Source organism: Drosophila mauritiana, chromosome 2L (genome assembly GCF_004382145.1).
Source record: "Drosophila mauritiana strain mau12 chromosome 2L, ASM438214v1, whole genome shotgun sequence".
Classification (NCBI taxonomy): domain Eukaryota; kingdom Metazoa; phylum Arthropoda; class Insecta; order Diptera; family Drosophilidae; genus Drosophila; species Drosophila mauritiana.
In genome coordinates this window covers 10356545-10375287 of record NC_046667.1, presented here as the reverse complement: position 1 = coordinate 10375287, position 18743 = coordinate 10356545, and the positions used below count along the sequence as shown (strand labels likewise).

The 18743-nt window shown below is 42.2% G+C and overlaps 4 protein-coding genes across 6 annotated transcripts in view; 2 read left to right on the top strand and 2 right to left on the bottom strand.

The window, feature by feature from the left end:
- Nucleotides 1–18743, bottom strand: part of LOC117140991 (E3 ubiquitin-protein ligase TRIM9) — a 75161-nt gene that overhangs the window by 25994 nt on the left and 30424 nt on the right. The gene's annotated exons all lie outside the window — the stretch shown is intronic.
- Nucleotides 12567–13303, top strand: LOC117141021 (acylphosphatase-2). The gene is made up of 4 exons (XM_033304300.1): nucleotides 12567–12773; nucleotides 12835–12851; nucleotides 12905–13014; nucleotides 13075–13303. The coding sequence occupies exons 1-4, from the start codon at nucleotides 12641–12643 to the stop codon at nucleotides 13187–13189; spliced, it is 375 nt and encodes a 124-aa protein (XP_033160191.1). The 5' UTR covers nucleotides 12567–12640; the 3' UTR covers nucleotides 13190–13303.
- LOC117141028 lies at nucleotides 13946–14472 on the bottom strand. Its single transcript, XM_033304313.1, has 2 exons — nucleotides 14335–14472; nucleotides 13946–14265 (listed from the first exon to the last, which is right to left on the bottom strand). The coding sequence occupies exons 1-2, from the start codon at nucleotides 14349–14351 to the stop codon at nucleotides 14070–14072; spliced, it is 213 nt and encodes a 70-aa protein (XP_033160204.1). The 5' UTR covers nucleotides 14352–14472; the 3' UTR covers nucleotides 13946–14069.
- LOC117141006 lies at nucleotides 16447–18361 on the top strand. Of its 2 annotated transcripts, none has more exons than XM_033304272.1 (2): nucleotides 16447–17488; nucleotides 17546–18361. In XM_033304272.1, the coding sequence occupies exons 1-2, from the start codon at nucleotides 16527–16529 to the stop codon at nucleotides 17802–17804; spliced, it is 1221 nt and encodes a 406-aa protein (XP_033160163.1). In that variant the 5' UTR covers nucleotides 16447–16526; the 3' UTR covers nucleotides 17805–18361. The 2 variants fall into 2 exon arrangements, with proteins under 2 accessions (XP_033160163.1, XP_033160154.1); XM_033304263.1 differs by having other exon boundaries at nucleotides 17540–18361.

Below are 18743 nucleotides of genomic sequence, written 5' to 3'. Positions count from 1 at the left end.
TGTATGCCTCGAGGGAATCCCAGCGAGCTCAAGCAAAGATTAATTTAATGTTAACTTTGCCAGGAATTAATTAAATTAAGCAAGCGATAGTAGTCACCATAAAATGCTGACCAAAAATCGAGTTTCTTGAGAAAAAAAAGTTAAGCTTACTATTTTAATATAGATTTTTGATGGCCCATCCATCATTTTTCAGAACTCATAAAAAGTAACTAAAATTTTTAGCAGTCACTCGAGAGAACTTTTAATCTATTAGCTGGTTGAGTATAACTTCTAACTTCTGGCTTTCTCTTCACATGGCTTTATTTCCTCATATATATTCCGCACTTATCCCTCGTTTCCATTCTCTTTGCCCTAATCAAAACAGGAAAAGGAGGGATATAAAATGGAAACTCATTATGTGACCCTCTGCCGAGGTCCTTCCGTCGTCGAACCAATTTCTTTCCTTATGCATTACGTCTCACTTTTATCGAAGGCAGCACGCAAGGCAATTTGGCCACACCTCCAAGGATACGCGACGATTTTAAGGAATGGCTGGGTTGCAAAAGCGTAACTCCACTGAAAAGCCTTTTCGATTTCCACCGAACACAAAAAAACGAGCGTGACAATACCAAATGTGACTTTGAAAATTTGATAAATGACCCAAAAATTCCAGACGCAACTTCTTTCGGGGGGAGGGGATAACTGTTTGGGTTCGATGTCTGGAAATGAAATGAAATAAAATTCAAGCCATAAACGAGAAGCCAAAAGCGGAACTGAAGCGGCTCACGCAAAAGCCAAAAAGAGCCGAATGAATGAATGAATGAGTGAGTGAATGGACGAAAACGTGCGTGGAAAAAAAGGAAAATCGAAGAGGAAAACCCGCGACACTTTTTCCTTTGACAGTCGACGACGTTGGAAAAGCGAGACACAAGCGCCACATGTGTGTGTCGCCTTCACTTCTGTTGATTCATTTAGGCGGCTGTGTCGTCAAAGTCAAAGAGTGTAGGCACTTTTTCCTTTTTCGCCATTACTTCCTGCGCTGCCACGCCCCCTGACGAGCCATCTTGTTCTACGCCCCAAATTGGCCTTCTTCTACATTTATTTTGTACTTATTTGATACTCTTAGCCGCCTTTGTTGGGACTTCAATTCAAAGTCGAAGCCCCCCGCTCCAGTGGCAAATATTGATATTAAAAAATCGCATCACGTCGCTTAAGTTTTTTGTAAATAATGTTGTGGAAAATTTATTACGAAAGCGAATGTCTGTGTCTATTCGTGGGCGAACTTGACATTTTTTCCACCGTTTCAGGCAGCTGGATAAATGCGATTTAGTGAGAGATTTACGCAGGCAGCTTTGAAGGGGATTTTGAGAATTCTCCAAGAAGCCGAAGGCTTGACAGGTGTCAATGAAGGGAGGAAATAAAAGAAAACGAGTGGAAGTGAAGGTAATGTGCATTTGGCTAACATACAATTGATTGAGCCATGAATCACAGCAACTAGTCTTGCAAAAACCAATGAAATCGGAAGTAGGTAGGCTTATTTAAAGCCAATAGTTGTCTATAGTCTTCAAAACACTGCATCACCACCACTAGAAAGCCAACCACAATCAATTAGCATTATTCATAAGTCGCAAGGATTGAAGTGCTTGCATTTGAATAATTTATGATTGTCAATATAAGCAATAAATTGCAAATGAAAGAGACCCGCCGCACAAAGCAAACAGAGGGAACTAAAAAAAATAATATAATATTCAATAAATAAAAAGAGCGGCCAGCACAAATATATATATATATACATATATATTATTCAAGAAGAAATCCTTATGAGGCGACAAAGTGAGGAAAAGCAAAAAATATGAGGGCGAATCTATGGGAGAAACGTGATTCAACTGGCGCCGCAGAGCTGCAAAATTGAAAAGGACAAGTTAAGCGACCAGGACCACAACAAGGGAAACAAGTGCCCGCTGCAGGACCTGGAACAGGGCTAATAGAAAATGGAAAAGCGGGGTAAGCGAGGCGAAAGCAGCATTATAAATCATGTCTGACTAGTCGGACCCCAGGATCAGCGAAGGGAAGGACATTCGCCAGCCCTATTTCGCCTCTCTGCTCCTGCTTTTTGCTTCATAGAAACCAACTAAAATAAATACACGACAGGGAGGCAAAAAGCCTGATGAGGAATAATGGCGAATGGAAAAAGCGACAAAGTCAATTATGCAGGCAACAGGAAAAGGAAACACAAAGCCAAGGCGTCCTGCGTTATGCTTTAATAAACTCAAACTGCCATTCGCAGAGCTCCAGCATCACAGATCCCAGACAGCATTATTGAAATATTAATGACCTTCGGTATATTCAAAAAAAAAAGAGAGCAGAAAGTGAAAAGACGACAGCCGACGGCAAAGTTTTGGCTCTTTGCAAATCGAATTGCAAATTGCAATCAAAACTTAATCAGTTTAGAGGCTTAGACAAGCCACTGCCCCCCAATGTCCTCACCACACAGCTTCCATCTACATCCTTATGTAGTACATATTTGCCTAGCTTTCAATTAAACAAAAACGCTTGGGTCAGCCATTCATTCCATTCCCCTCGGGTAGTTCCTTGCCTCCATCCGGGGCATGAATGTGGAATATTTTTTCAAAAATTAAAAGGATTTCGAGCGTCAATATTGACACAAGTCTTCATTGCGGCTGCTCTGCTGAAATGTTTGGCTGATGGAATGATGAAATGAAGTGAGTGGTTGCAATTCTGGCTGAGAATAACGCAAATATGAATAGAACTTTTCAGCTTTTTGCGGTTTTTCGGTTGGACGGACATAATATTGCCGCCGATAAAGTGGGTTACCAAAAGATTCGACTGGCAAGTGGTGACTGCTGATAAAATGGAACCATTTGCTAAAATGGTTTACATTGTGCCCACACTTGTTGTTTCAACAAACCATTAACTTTTTGCTTGCAAAAAATAGTCATATCTGCTTCATTTAATTGCTTACTTTAGACTTAAATTTAAATTTAGTAAGCCGAACGAGAGGAAAACCGCACAGGACGAACCGCAACAACCTCGACCAACCGCAAAAAGGATAAACCAACGGCAGATGATAACAATGGCGAGTGCAGCAACAATAAATAATTAAATGCAAATTTTCGCTCCTCAGGATGCAAATAAAAGGTAATTGCACTTAAATGCGCCCAAGCAGGTGCAGCAATCAGCCTATAAATCATGTCCTGCCACAAGGACAGCAAATGAATAAATGATAAGCGGGCAACGAAAAGTGGGCGAACAAAGCAAAACTTTGGCAAAGTTTGGGAAAACCACTAGGAAAATCTCTCTGATGTAGTCAGCAGCAGAGGAGAAAGCAGGAGCAAGATAAATTTGTTTATTCTTTTTTTTATATTTATTTTTGTTAATTGTACTGTACTGCTCAGTTTTCGCATCCCTCGGCCAGCCTTCAACTGCAAAAACACATTTAACCCATTAATTAAATGGCCAGCGGGGCGTATACGCGATCCAGCAAGTGGTGTGCAAGTGTGAAAAAGTCGAGCAATTGCGTGAGCTTTTTTGTTCGCGCTTCAATTAAATTTAATTGCATTTTGAAGGGTCATAAATCCCAAACAGTGGCAGCCAAAAAACTACGCACCGTCGACTCGCAGCATTGTTCTCTCCCTCACTCTCGCCGACTGTCTCACTCGCACAGCCGAAGAGCGGAACAAATTGCAGTATGCAAAGCGGGACAAAATGCGACCATTGATTAATGGGGGTCCGCAGATGAAAAGAGCGAACAAAACGGGTAAAACGAAAATCAATCACAATACAAATTGCCGCCACACTTTAACTTTCGATGGTTCGAAAATGAATAAATGGTATATGCTTGGTTTTGGGTACCGAAATCTAGAGATCATATAGCTTATTAAATGCGCCCCCTGCTCAAACACTCCATTCATCTGTCATTGATGCGTGGTGCATCATCATCTGTGCTGGTGATAATTTATTTATTGCCTTGACTCGCAGGCCATCAAAATATTAGAAAACTAAGCGTTTCTCACTTACTGTAGATAACTTTAAAAAGCTATAATGTGGGATATATATGCTTCTGAGGGAGGGTTGGCGATAGAACCCGAAGCAATTCATTTTAATTATTCACGCAGCAAACTCCAAGATTTCACACTCTGGAGAAAGGAATACCAAATTTCAGGGAGGGTAGAACTTCCACTTGATTTATGGTTTTGGCTCTGGAGCAATATTAGGTGATAAGAACATCGAATTGTAATTTATTGTTCGAAAAGGGTCCCCCCCTATCTGCGGTTTTAATTTTAAAGTTTTATTGGCCTAAATGGCTTTTTACCTTTGACAGTTTTTAAGATAAGTTGAGTAACTTTTTACTTAAAGCAACGTATTTCCACAGATTTTCAGCTTATTTAAAAATTGTATTCCGGCGAATTGGTTTTGCTCGTTAGTTTTCTTATTGAACTTCTACAGTTTGATCTCTCGAAACCTCCAAAGCTGCCAGCTCCAGGCCCTCAAATCCGCCCTTTGTGGCACATCGAGCTTCTTGGCAGAGTCCTCTTGAGTTGGCTGCCGTTTAACCAGCTGCTACCTAGTGGCAGGCCCTCCAAAAAATCATAACGCACTCTGTGCATGTGGCACAATCGAACTGCACTCCAACGTGGAGCTCTGGAAATAGTCAATGTCTGGTCTCCCAATCGTACTCCAGCGTCTCCACGGGACGAGGAGCATCTATATGTCCCTCCCGTTGGCCCGGCAGCTCCATAGTTCATGGACCGGAAAATGAGGTTATGCTCGGGCTGCTGCCTCGTCTGCGATGGCAACATGTTACTTCAGTCAATGAGTGTGTGTGTGTGTGTGCCTTCTGTGTGATTTATGAAGAGCAATTTTAATGACATTTGCTACGAGAGTATCGACACATATCGGTAATGTTCCTCGGTTTGCTGGCGTGGAGTGGATGCCCAACTACAGCTCCTACGGATGCATTAACTGCAGCTGACGACTGCCTTTGGCCAGTCATGCGTGCCAATAGGCCAGAGATCCCAGTAACACGACAATCCGAGCAACCAGCCCAGCCCACCTCACGACCATGTCCATGGTACTCACTCCGAAGACCTCGAAAGACCTGGACCTGGACACACCTCAAAGTGATGTCGATTCGAATGGTAGATGTGGAACTCTATCTGCACGAATCAAATACCCTAAGACAAATATTACTAACTTGCCAAATTCGTCTTAATTAAATGTAAGCTTTCAGAGGGCCTGGAATTTATTAATATAAATTGAAACTTAATTCCCTTAATATGTACAATTTACAAACTAATACACAGATTCACAGACGAAAGATACATTGCATGTAAATAGCATGTCAGCTACTAAAAGTTAATTTTTCATATTTATGAGAATCTAATGAAGCGAATTCCGCAACATGCACTTTCGAAAAAAATCAGATAGTTGTGTCCAGAAAATGTGACGGTAACTTATTAAAAAAAAAGAGCTGAATGAAATCAGTCTGCGATGCATCGATTTGGAATCGTTCCACATCGCTGGATGGACCCAACCCACTATGGAAACCATGGACATTGGGTGTCCAAAACACTTTGCATGAATAATCGCCGCTCATAAATTTGAGTGTGATATGCGGCAATTGACTCCTTTTGTTGCTGCAGTGATAAGCAATAGTTTATTGTGTTGCCTTCTTTTTTCAGTTTTTATTTCACTTTTCAGTGGGTCACATGAATCAGTTTCTGATGATTGCCCAATGGCGAATCCACACAGCCAGCATTAAGTGCAAAATCATGGGGATTTGTGCAAATCTGGTATTTGTCTGTCGTTTGCCAAACGGGCAAACTTCTGCAGTTGCAATGCTTTATTTGACTCACTGTGGTAAATAAATAACGAGCACTATTGAGCCACATATATCCACGTACATATACTTTTTATGGAAATTTACTGAATTTTCCATTTCAATTGCCTTTTGAGTGGAAAAATATGTAAATTTCGATGAAGCGCATGGACAATAGTCGAGGCTAGGCAATGCATGCCCATCGCTGCGATGTGTGCAGTAAATTGCAGTTTGCTAAAAACATTTTTACCATTCGCTCGATGCACCCACAAGTCACCATTTCCCCCCCTCTCAGTTCGTAACTCGGTGAAATTTAATGCCAGCGGCTATTTTAATGTGTGGAAATGAGAACTTTCTTGATATACGACCAACACGATCGGGTGCAGATATTATATTGACAGTAGCAGAAGCCCAACATCCTAGTCCAGTTATTGGATTCTACTTTGGCTGGAGTGGCAAACTCAGATGGATACTTTCAAAGCAACAGCCCTAAAATATCAAGCACATTTTGATATCTTTCCATATTTGATGTGTTGCTTTTCATTTCCCCAAGGCTGCTCGCAACTTCTGCTAATCAGACAGAAACAATTAAATGTCACACACATCCATTTACCAGTTTTATTTAACAACCAAACTACCAATCTGCTAGTGTGTGCCAAAAAAGAAAGATTTATATTTGCCATTTTCCAGACTCAACCAGGAGAAAGAGTCCAAGTGAAGGTCCCTCCGATGCAGTCTTATTTTTGGTCCTAGTGCTCCGCTCCTGCTGATTTGTTGCCGATGTGTTCTTTCACTAAACTCACTTAAATTCATGTTATTTCCGCATGTTTCACACCACTCACCTACCGCGCTCCTCGTTTCCCTAGCTCCAAACTAATCCCCACATCGCGTTGATTTTTTCTTTGCTCACAATTTGCACTTCATGAATACCAGATAGGAGAGAAAAGAGCAAAGGAGCCAAAGGGGATCCACATCCAGCTGCTCCATTAGACAATTTCCCCATCTTCCTTCGACGACTTCGTCGCTACGGAAAATGTGTGTGTGTTGTTCTGCTGTGCGCCTTGAGTCAATTGAAGTGGAGGCCACATGAGGCTCCCTCCCAGCAAATTATTCGATTGATGCACAGAGTAAACTTCCGTTTTGCCATTGACCGTTTAATGTGCCCCATTCCGGGAAAACTGGGTACACATGTGGCCAAAACTCACTATCCAATTGGGTATGAAAACTTTAAAATCGAGGCCAGCAGGTTAGAAAAACTGGGCTAGGATTGATTTAAGATTGGATGTTATATGTTTAGTATAGAGTGCAACTTTTCTCTCGAGTTCCACCAAATACTTGTCTGCGAATCCCTTCAAAACGCATCGTTTGCAATACAAAAGCCACAATATCTGAATGCATAATGCAGCCATTTCATTAGCAGCTCATTGAGCTTGCCACAATGTTTATACTCCGTTCCACTTCCATCGGCACTACAATTCGCGCTGGCCAAACATTTTCCCCAAATATGCACCACCACACATCATTACTGCTGCTCCAGCTCCACTTGTGCGCCACTTCATTAACAGATTTTCCATAGGGAGCCGCCGCCAAGTTGGACCGCAGAAAAGGCAGCGCCATTAAAACGCACTCGCCCATCGGAAGCGATCCGCTGTTGGCCATGGCAACAGAATCCGCAGCTGGCCGAAAATATTTAACCAATAATGCAATTTCGCTTGTGGCCGACAAACTTGCGCGCAGCTGGCGATTTGCACAGACAATAGATGAGTCCCGAAACCGAAAGGGGATTCATTCCGGCTGGGGGAATCCCCCGATGGCAAGGGTGAACAGGAGCTGCCCGGAGGGCCTAGCTCCAATGGAGTTTCGTCGATTGACCAACTGTCCACCAGTGTCCATTGTGAACTATACCCCTTTCCCATTTCCGGCCGTCAATTAATTTTCCCCACCCAGTGGCACTGATTCCGTTTGTTCAATAAACGCATAATTATGCGCAATAATTGCATTAGCAAATATGGGCATGGAATTAAAGGCCACAGAGTAATTAGGAATGTCATCATCGTGTAATCGTCCTCAGTGGGTGGCTGGACAAAAGAGCTGCTGCATCTTGAGGCATTTAATTAGAGGCGTTAAGTTGGCTAATGAATGCGGCTATCACACGAAGCCTCGACTTGCTCACTCGAGGCCAAAACACTCGGATGCAGCTCATCCCGGCCGTCTCAGCCTCACGTTTCAACCTCAGTGAGTTGTGAATGCTGTGAATGGTGAATAGTGAGCAGTGAGCAGAGTGAGTGTGCAGTCAGTTAGTCACTCGGTCTGCACATGCCGGATAAGTGAATAGCATTAAATAAACAAACTGGCGAACAGCACAACAACTGCCAAACAACAGCCGGCAGGAATAAAGGCTACAAAACTGATGCACTGCGGAAGAAATACGAAAAATGTGGCAGTCAAAAGGACGAAGGAGGCGAATAAAGGATACTCTAATATGAACAGAAGTGTAATGCTCTCCAACGTAAAAATTATAATAATACTAGCTTATAAAGGTAACAAAGGCTGGTAAAAATGTAATATAAACTTTGAAACATTCGTGTAAGAATGCTTTTTTTGGAAAAGCACCCTTTGATGAAACATATATGTAAAATAAATAAAAGCCTCGATAGAACTACAATATGCCCGATCAAAAATCATCGAGATAATAAAGAGGAAACCCGAGCACACACATAGTGGATAGTTGATGTTCGAATGTTTTCCCCATTTCCTGAAAATGTTCTCTGGTTTCGGGATCTGATGCATTTGATAAGCGTCACGTAGCACACGCCAGAAACCATTCTGTACCATGCCATACCAGTTTTTTCCAGCAGCTGTGAGTGGAAAACTGAGAACTGAAAGCCTGGGCAACCGATTGCCGAGTGCTTTATTATCCGTATAGCAGTGGGCCACAAGGATGCATTTGTTTGCCACTTACACACACAAAGGGATAGCGAAATGGCGGATCCACGTGGATGGAACGTACCTGCAAGGATATGGAAGGATACGAAGGGCATTAGTAGGAAATCTTAGCAGAGCACACCTGAAAACATCCCAACTCCCACTACCCAGCTTGCAATTGCATTAGAATTTAAGATAAGTTCGAAGCAGCTAGGAAACACGGGAGTGTGAGTAATGGCAATGGGTTTGGGGGCCGAAGTGGAAGCTCCCAGATTGGGGGACTCGGCTTACAGGTTGCTCCTGCTCCTGCTGCTTCTTATTGTGTGTTGGATTTGGAGCCGAAGTGTGTGTGGGGCAACTTGTTTACCAAACTTTATTACAACTTGGCAAACAGTCGTCGCCTTTGTAGTTGGCTCGAGTCGAGTTCTGTTGCTTTGTCTGCTAACTGATTGCAGTTACAATCAGTTTATTGTACGGGCCTGCTGGAGAATAGATTCGCCTGGACACACACACACACTCACATGCGCCTAGCTACCTTGTATCCTTGCATCCTGGCATCCTTGTATCCTTGCAACATATCAAACAGCAGGAGCAAAGTGGAAAAAGGACTTTGTAGCCGGCAACAAGCTGCACAAGATGATGCCAGAGTCGCCACTTGAGATCGGATAATTTGTAAATTCTATAACTTGAAGTAGTAAAGTTTGGCGGCTCTAGACATACAAGCTACATTGTAACTTTCAATTATAGGAATGCGTTTTCTAGCTTAGTATGGGTGATTTTAATTGTATGCTTTCTAAACAATCTTAAACTGCTTTCAAAAGTGTCAGCTTTGCGTTTACTGACTGAAAATGGATCATATGTGACTTAAAGTAATTTTTTTCTATTATTCACACGATGTTGTCACCCACAAAATTACTGAACCCTAAATCAAAAATCAATAGGGGCACACCAGCAAAAAATGTCATAAGTGATTTCCTGTTCCGTTTCACGTTCCAATCAAGCGTAAAATAATTTTGTAAAAATATTTACCCAACTCGAGACCCGAAAAATCGAAAATATGAAAGTTATGTTAGCCAGCGGAAGATGAAAAATGAATGGGGAAAATGGGAAAAGCTAGTGGCTGAGCGGGTGACAACTGTCCTCCTAGGTTTTCCCGAAGCCACTCAACCAAGTGGGCTTTCGGCTTTCCAAGTGTCCCAGCTCGGAGCGATCCGCTTGAATGCGTGGTCGCCGCCCAACGGGATGATGGTGTACATCAGTGTCAGATTAGGGCGTGGCCGGGCCAAAATCACAGACATATCCGCCACTCTCACACTTCTGAGCACATATATATATGTACATAAGTGTACATGGATAGGTATAGGAACATTCGGAGCTTCCTGAGAAGGCGCATAAATTCCAGACACTGCCGCCCTGGTGATTTGTGGTGCGGAGACCACATCAAACATGGCAGATTTTCACGGACTCGCCGACTGGCGGGGCATGGAGTTTCTGAGACAGAGACTAAGTGTGGGTTAAGCACACTTGAAGTATGTGCACGCTTGGGTTAAGAAAAAGGATTTGCAGGCGCCCAAGGATCTACTCCCCGCCCATCCAACCGGATTTATGTGTGGGTACACCGGAAAATAATAGTGGCACTTTGGAAAGGCTCTATTGAACAGCTTTTTATGTCAGCCCCGCTTTTCTTGCTGTGTAAAAGCTGTGGAAATAAAACCCGACATCCATTGGGTTGTGGGGGGAAAATATGAAAAGTCGTCGTTGGGATCTTCTGCCAAGGTGAGGATTGTGGTCTCACTGCGGTCCTGAGTTCCTGAGGTCCTTGCGGCTTTCGATGTATAAAATATATGTATAAAAGTGTCGGTATGTGAATGCGATTTCTCGTAGTTTTGCTTTTCCGCCTGCGACAGCCACGAGTAATGCAATTATATTGAGGCAGGTTTTCTGTCACAACTTTTTCACTTTTCCTGCACATATTTTTCCGCTTATCGCATCGAAGTCTGTTGGCTAAATAGAATGAAAGCAGGTAAACTAAGGGAAAATCCATATTGGTATCAAAGAGTTTGCTTGTGGTGAAAGTGAAAACTTGGTCCTATCTTTGGACACATCCCTTTCTCCGGCTGTCTCGATTTGCCGCCTCAAATCCCAGTAATTTACGACAACAGGCAGCCCGGGTAATTGCCAAAGTTTATTAACGGAAACAAAAACGAGAACCCGGCACAAAGGACCAAACTGCAGGCGGAATCGGAAGATGGAGTTACGTTGAATTCGGCGCGTCCATGAATATGAAATGAAGTCAAGAGCCCAGACAGCGAGAGAGATTCCCTTTGGGGATCGAGGCTTAGGATGTCCACGGAGTGAGGGTCATAAACAACAATTTGTAAGCTTTAATGAAAATTGGTCGAGAGCTCGAGGGCGGCGGAAAGAAGTTGGCCGGCTCACTGCGGCTTTTTTAGAGCGACTTGCAAATAAATTAACTGCCAACCGGGCGAATGCAAATTAAGCGCGTTGTTTACACCTCCGATTGGTCCCACCCACCTGACTGGCCCCCTTCTTTTTTTGGCCATTAAATTTATGCCTCACACGGGAATTGCCATGCGACAGTTCATAAATCCTGCACCTTTTTCCAACCATCACGGCTCTGCCAAATTTGTCCTTTCGCTTTCGACAAATGCATATGGAAATTTTATGCAAATTTCCATTGTGTCAGCAATTTGTAACGAATTTGCGCTGTGAAATGGCTCGAAAAAGCCGCCGCAGGCTGGAAAATTTAATTTGCCCTGTGCGGTAGGTAAATCAAATTGCATAAACGTCAATTTGCTAATCCAATATTTGAGCCAAAAGTTTTGGCAAACTCTGCGTCTTTTTCGAGTGCCGCTCTTCAAATTCAACTGGCGCAACTTTAGTGGAGCACTTTAAGTGGCGGATGAAAAGTTTCGCCAGCCAGTGCAACTGAAGCTGACAAAATATTTTCTGATTACTTTCCCACATTGGCGACACTTCTGAAAATGTCCCCAAAGAGCTGACAGCGCAGCAGAAAAGCGAAGGCGAATATTTTGAAAATAAATGTTATTGTAAGAAAAGTTGCTTTCTTGCTTTCTTGCCTGCAACTGATAAAGAACGAGTAGCAAGGACATCCTTGTGGGACATCATCCTGTTGATGGCACTTTGATGATGGCCGAGGCGAACTTGGCCAGCTTCAATTACTCGGATCCTCTCGGTCGATTTCTTGCCGTGACTGGGCCGCATTTGGATACTGGAGGCTGGAGCTGAGAGCTCCGAAACCTAGGGCATCATCATAATCAACAGTCAACAAAAAATGTACGAACGACCAACACGTGACTACACCACAAAACTCTCAGGAATATAAAAGTTTTCGCCCCAAATGAGCTGCTGGCATTCTGCTGTTTCCATTTTATTCTTTTCGGTAGCTGTCTGCACTTAATGGAAAATGTCAGTTCGCCTCCGGCGTCAAACGTTTTATTGAAGTTTTCAGCGAGGCGGCGAACCCGACGAACCCAATGCGTCATCTGCTCCTTTGGCCACCTTTTGGATTTCTCCTGCTCCTCCGTCTCTGCATGGAGTCCTTGCTTCCGCGGCCAGCCGTCAGACTTAACGAACCGGAAGTGGTTAAGGGAAAGGTCTTCTCTTCTCCTCCAGCAGAAAAGTGTCTAAGTTCCTGGAGATATGATGGTGAAACTCGCGTTGCCAAATGAGCGTGAAAAATTGTTGTTACTTTTAATGGAAGACAAATTCGAATGGCTGGTAGCAAATGTTTTAAGATTCAACTAAATTGACCACAATATAGCGTTGAAATAATATTCACACAGTAGTTCTCAAATATTTTAAATCGAAACAGTCATTCGCTTTAGCTGGAAAGTATAACAAATTTCTTTAAAAATGAGCAGTCAAATTAAAAAGTCCAAAACGACCACCAAGAAATTGGTGAAATCATCTCCGAAAAGTGTTCCAAATGCTGCGGCAGAGAATCAAATTTTTTGTTGCCAATTTGAAGTGTTTGGTCATGTGCAAGGTAAATATAAAGCCAATTTATCGGAGTTATATATTTACTGATTAAATACATGACTTTTCAGGTGTATTCTTTCGCAAGGTAAGTGCTTTACTAATGGTTTATTATTAATATTAAATTTATTTAACTTTTAGCACACTCAAAAAAAGGCCAATGAGCTGGGCATAACTGGCTGGTGCATGAACACAACTCGTGGAACGGTGCAGGGAATGCTCGAAGGATCCTTGGACCAAATGACTGATATGTGAGCCAGATATTTAAATGAAATATTCTATTTTATAGTTAAAAAATTTCACTTTTTTAGGAAATACTGGCTGCAGCACAAGGGTAGTCCACGTTCGGTGATCGAAAAGGCTGTATTCTCCGAGAATGAACCACTGCCCATCAACAACTTTAAGATGTTCTCGATTCGTCGCTAGCGATTATTTTAGCCCAAAATTCATTTATTAATTTTATAAAGTTGAAATTAAGATGTGACTCGAGCTGAAACGTGAGAATCGCTTTGAGCACGCAATATATATGTGGTTCTAGATCCCAAAACAATTGGCATATTTAGTGGGTGTGGCCAAAAGTTGTCCATCCTCCGGGAATCTCTATTTGCTAGCCAATTAGGAAGGCCATAAGCCATTGCGAATCGACTTTCTAACATTTTGCCATGGCAATTTTTACACTGATGCCATGCCAATTGTCAAAACAATTTCAATTTGTTTTTTCAGCCATCAAACCGCCGGTGTTTTCGACTCCAAAATGGGCAAAGTTGCGACGCGCTTCTGCCAATTTTGCGACAAATATTGTGCATCCCGAAAAAGGCAAAGCAAATTTACATAAATAAATAAAAGTTGGTTGAGTTCACAAATGGTAACAGTTGGCGCCTGATGGCAATTAAAAGCCTCTGCGCCACTCTCAACGGTTTGCTTTTTTATTTTGTTTATCTTTTCCACCAAGGGGGATGCTAAAAAACCAACTCCTCTGTATGCCACTGTTATTTATTTGGATTGTTTTGTGTGTCTGGCACTTTATTATAAACTGTTGAAACCGCAAAAAGTGCACGGGCTAAACAAAATTGTTTTCGTTGCCCAATTGCCAGTGTCGCAAAAATGGCCAGTTATTTATTTTAATTGTAATTTTACGTGGCTGAAATATGAATTTATCATGAGGAAAAACAGCAGTTTTATAAAAACCATTTAATTATAATTGAAATAGGACCAAAATAAACAGGAGAAGCGGACGAGCAACTTCTTCCTGAGTGCTAAAACGTAAACTCTTCTGCCATCAAATATTCAGAACATGGATATGTATTCAGGATTTCGGAAACCTGCCCTGATCCTGCTCCTGAAGCGTTATATTTCTGGCCCTGGCGATCTCCTGGGGAGTTTTCCCATCACGGGCCAACTCCCGACACAATAATCGCCTATAGAGAAGCATCTTGCGCTTGGTTTCCGGCGTTCCCATGGCGGTGCTGAACTGCATCCCAGGATGGCCACGGGAAGAGGATCTTCATAAAAAAATATATTCATAATTAAAAGAATAGGATGGAAGGGAACTCTGCCTGCTGTTAACTTACGCCTTATTGTTGGACATTTTTGGTTTTTCAAGTTTTAAAAGTCCAGCCAAAGAGCTTACGTTACAATTTTGAGGGAATTTAGAAAACTAAAATGAGACTTTTGTCGAAATTAGTACAAAAGTGGTGATAGGATTGTCATAGGCATCAAGATCTCTCTAATTCCCATTTCAGAAATATTTTAAAGTGATTAGTTTCTTTAAGTAAAACAGTCGAGTGTTTTGACAAACTCTGGCTGGCTTTTCCTGCATTTTCCAGCAAAGCATGTCATGGCCCAGTCGGCGAAATTAAGTCATTAAATGCCAGCGACTTCTGAATGCAGGCAGCCAAACGACAACAAGGCACGCAAACAGATAAAAATTATGGGGCAGGGGTTACAGGAACAGGAATTTTGGGGGAGTGGAACTGAACTGAACTGAAGTGAACTGAACTAAAAGCCGGATTCGGTAGCGCCGATAATCAATTCCGTTTCCGGCTGACAGTTTGCCGCATCGTGCGTGACCCAAAATATGCATAAATAGCACCAGAAAATAATAATAATATTAATAATAATTGTTATAATTTCGTGAGTCGCCTGAGTTGGGGCGTCGTCAGGCGAGGGGGCGTGGCACGTGCTGCACAGTTACCGGGTTTTAAAAACTTTTGGTTCGCGTGCTCGCATGTCGAAAAACGTTTGGAAAAACCCGCTCTATTAGCGGCCAAAAAGCGTTGATAACGAGTTCATTGACGAGTTCATTGGCACATTGATTCACATTCACATTGATTGGGTGGCGTTGGATTCGTGGGGGTTTTGGGCCCCAAGTGCGGTTAGTGTGGCGGCTTAAATGTGCATGCTAATATCAGAATCAGAGCTAAGCCGAAAAGTCAATGTTCTAAAGTAAAGCTGAAAAATAAGCTTCAAATGTATGTAGGAAATATTTTTGATCTAAGAAAATAAACTTCTCTATCGAATATTTAAATTAGAAAAATATCATTTAAAAATTCAAATATAAATAAAGAAAGTTTGATTAAACAAATGTTTATTTTCTTTTATTTCAATTTTTATTGTTAAATCTATTCCAACTTTATTATAAGAAATATCAGCCCCACCAACTTTCCAATTCCAGTTACCAATCCTGGCTGCAGCGGCTTATTAGCCATGCAGACCATGTTCCTTCGGGCCATTCTAAGCCACAGAAGGCCCTCGAATTTGCCAGCTGACTGTATTCCAAATCTCAGACCACACACAATCGCTCCAGACGGATACGTGGGGCGAAAATGCCGCATCACCAGAGGAGCATTTGAAACCCCTCCAATTTCCCTGCTCTCCAGTTGTCTAGACACAAAAACCCATTTCTATACCACCAAAAAAAAAAAAAAAAATTGTTCTCGTTGCGCAAATGTTGCATTATAGACTACGAGTAGAGTTCCGTGGAGGAAGCAAATGTGGCAGATGAGAAGGGGGCTTCGGGTTTTGATACGGGAACAGCCGTTACCAAAGTAGGAAAACTTATTAAAATTTTACAGGCCCAATTTCAGCTGTCAGAAAGGAAAATGTCTTAGCCTCTCCTCAGCTTGAATTTATATGGTTAAGGCATTCTAATTTTTGCTCTTTTCTTGAAATTCGGTTTTAATTATTTTAAAGAAAACATGTGTTTTTAGAAATATTTACTGTAAATTCTTAAACATATTTGTGGCATTGCATGCCACGACCTCGTGTTGCGTGGCAATTTGATGAATGTGCTCCCTGATTAACCCTGATCCCGGGTCAAACCTCCTCGCGGTGGGCCTGAAAATCAGTTGTAGGACCTTTGCATGCAGCTGGAAAATTTTAGAGGCTAGCAAAGTTTGCATAATAAATGAAGGCGATAAGAATGCTGTCCGGCTTTGTTTATGTTTATGTTTCTTTGCCTTTTATTTTTATGGAATACCTAGGGGCGTTCAAAAGGAAACTTTTTTGGGTGGCAAATACTTTTTGCGCCTCGAATCAGATCCCAAATGCCTCGAGCTGTAGCCAAAGTTGCCTAGGCTTTGAAGATTTCCTTTTGTTTCGGTGCTATCGGAAAAAGTCAAGGGTCAAATTGGCCTTTGAACTGTTGTTAAAGCTACCGAACGGGGTTTCAGCCAGTCAGTCAAATGATGTGAAACAAGTCGGGTCAATTTTCTGTACACAAAACCAAACAAAACACCGTAGACTCAAATTTTCGACCTGCAAAATGGAAGAGACCGAAATTCTGAAAAATCAAAATGTGCCACAAACAGACAAGATGAAAGCAGCAAGTGCACACTGTGAACACAACGAGCTGCATTTCAGGAATCACTCATATTCAGAAGATTCTAAAGAATCTTTTGGCCAAATGAGTCTTGAGCAAAATAAGTTCAATGCGGTCAAGAATCTTACGAAACAGCAATCAAATCTGCAGGATTCGGAAGAAAGTCCAGCACAGGAAAATACAGATGAAAGAACGAAAACCACAGACGAAATAATAAAACCCACAGAAACTGAAGAAAGGCGTGACATTTCCAGTAACGAGAAAGAAACGAAATATTTTGTTTTAAACAATTCTAATGAATCAAAGGAACAATGCCAAGAAGAAGTGAAGTTAGAAAGGAACAAATGCAATGAGTTAATTATTGATAAGATCTCTGATGAAACTATCATCCCGAAAACTAAGGCAAAAAGTCAAGTGAAGTTAAATGATGCTGCTTCTGATAAAACGCTTACCATTGAGATGACCCGAAAATCAAGGCAATTAATTGCAGAAGAAACGTTGAATAACCCCAAAGAAGAAAGCTCAAATGTCGTGGAAAATTTGCCAAGCCCACCGGAAAAACCAGTAAAGGAAGAACCTCAAGAAGCCAAGGAACAGGATACCACCATACCGCAATCCGAGGAAGTGAACATTGAAAAACTGGATCAAATGGAGGCAAGCACTTCATCGGCAGCTCATGAGGCGGAAATGGAAAAGCCAAACGCAGTAATGCCCGGCAAAGAGGACTATGTTGACCCGAGGGAGAAAATCAGGAAGGACATGGAAGAATATTTTAGTGGCATTCAGGCTCTGGAGGTCAAGACAATTCGCGACGAGCTGAGTGCTAAGGAAGCTGAAGTCATTTTAAGAGAGGACCAGCGAAAGAGGACCTGGAAGGCTATGCTTCTATCAGTGACCCACACAACGTAAGAAGATATGGTGTATACTATACGGTTTAACTTATAATTGTTTGTTAGTCACAGCACTTCTACGGGTAAGCCGCCAAAATCCGCCGTACAAGCCATACCACAGCGCACCGCCAAGGCGGACTTCAAAAGGAAAATGTATGTCCTTAAGGAGAACTACAACTATCGGTTGGAGCTGCTGAAGCAGCTGAAAAACGACATGAAAAACAACTACAAAAGCGAGGCCCAGCAACTGTATATCGACTATCACTCCATCAAGAACCAGACCTTAAATAGCCCCCCTTTGAAAGAGATGCTAGACGCAAATGAGGAATAAGTGGATCCACCACCAAGGATAGGATACTATCACACCATCAGTTTCTAGATCGTTGCTCCATCTAGCACAGACTCCACAAAAAGTAATAATCAAAATTAACTGAACACACTACATTAACTACAATGAAAGGATGGTTAATCCTGCTACTGCTGCTACTTACTGCTCACAACACTACACACTCAGTACGAACACATACACTCTACTCCATTTTTAAAAAGTATCCACAAAAGTGTCGCCGGAAAAGTAGAGGGCTTTCCAGATCTAGAAGAATGTAACCTAGAACCCGAGCCCCGAAATCAAAGCTACGAAGTGGAACGACCTGCCGGTAGGGGGATTCAATGGGACTGTACCTCTTGCATTCATCGTGTGCACTTGCTTCTTTGCATCTTGAAGAAGTGCATCTGTATCTCATTTACTGAGCTTCCATGGTACAGTCACCACTCTGAACGCCCCGCGGTATGCAACAGTATTTTTCTGCTTTGTATATGCCACAAACCTTAAATTTTCGCCACTTCTGTTTTGCATGTCGAAATAAAAGCAAAGACAATGAGAATTGACCCAAATACCTGCCTCTATTGTAATTTTGCTCCTTTGGTATTGTAATTTATGGACTGCGAAAGTGAGGGTGGTGGGGCTGTTTTGGGGTCGCAGCTGCCGAGGGAAAAGTGGAGCAGCGAAGTGAACAAAAGGTGTCCGTTGGTATTCAGTTCATATTGTTCCACTGGCTTTAAAATTTAATTCAACAGGAAAGTTCTCCACTGATACTGAAACTTGGATGAGTATCCTTGGGGGATACTAGAACTGGGAGTTTCACATGAATTTTCCGCTTAAGGAAAACTTTAAACTTTCCAAATACCAGAATTGATCGCCATGGTGGTGAGTGGGATCGCTCCACGGGCGGCTAATCCGTTCAAAGCTGCCAAAAATCTCCGCCGTTTT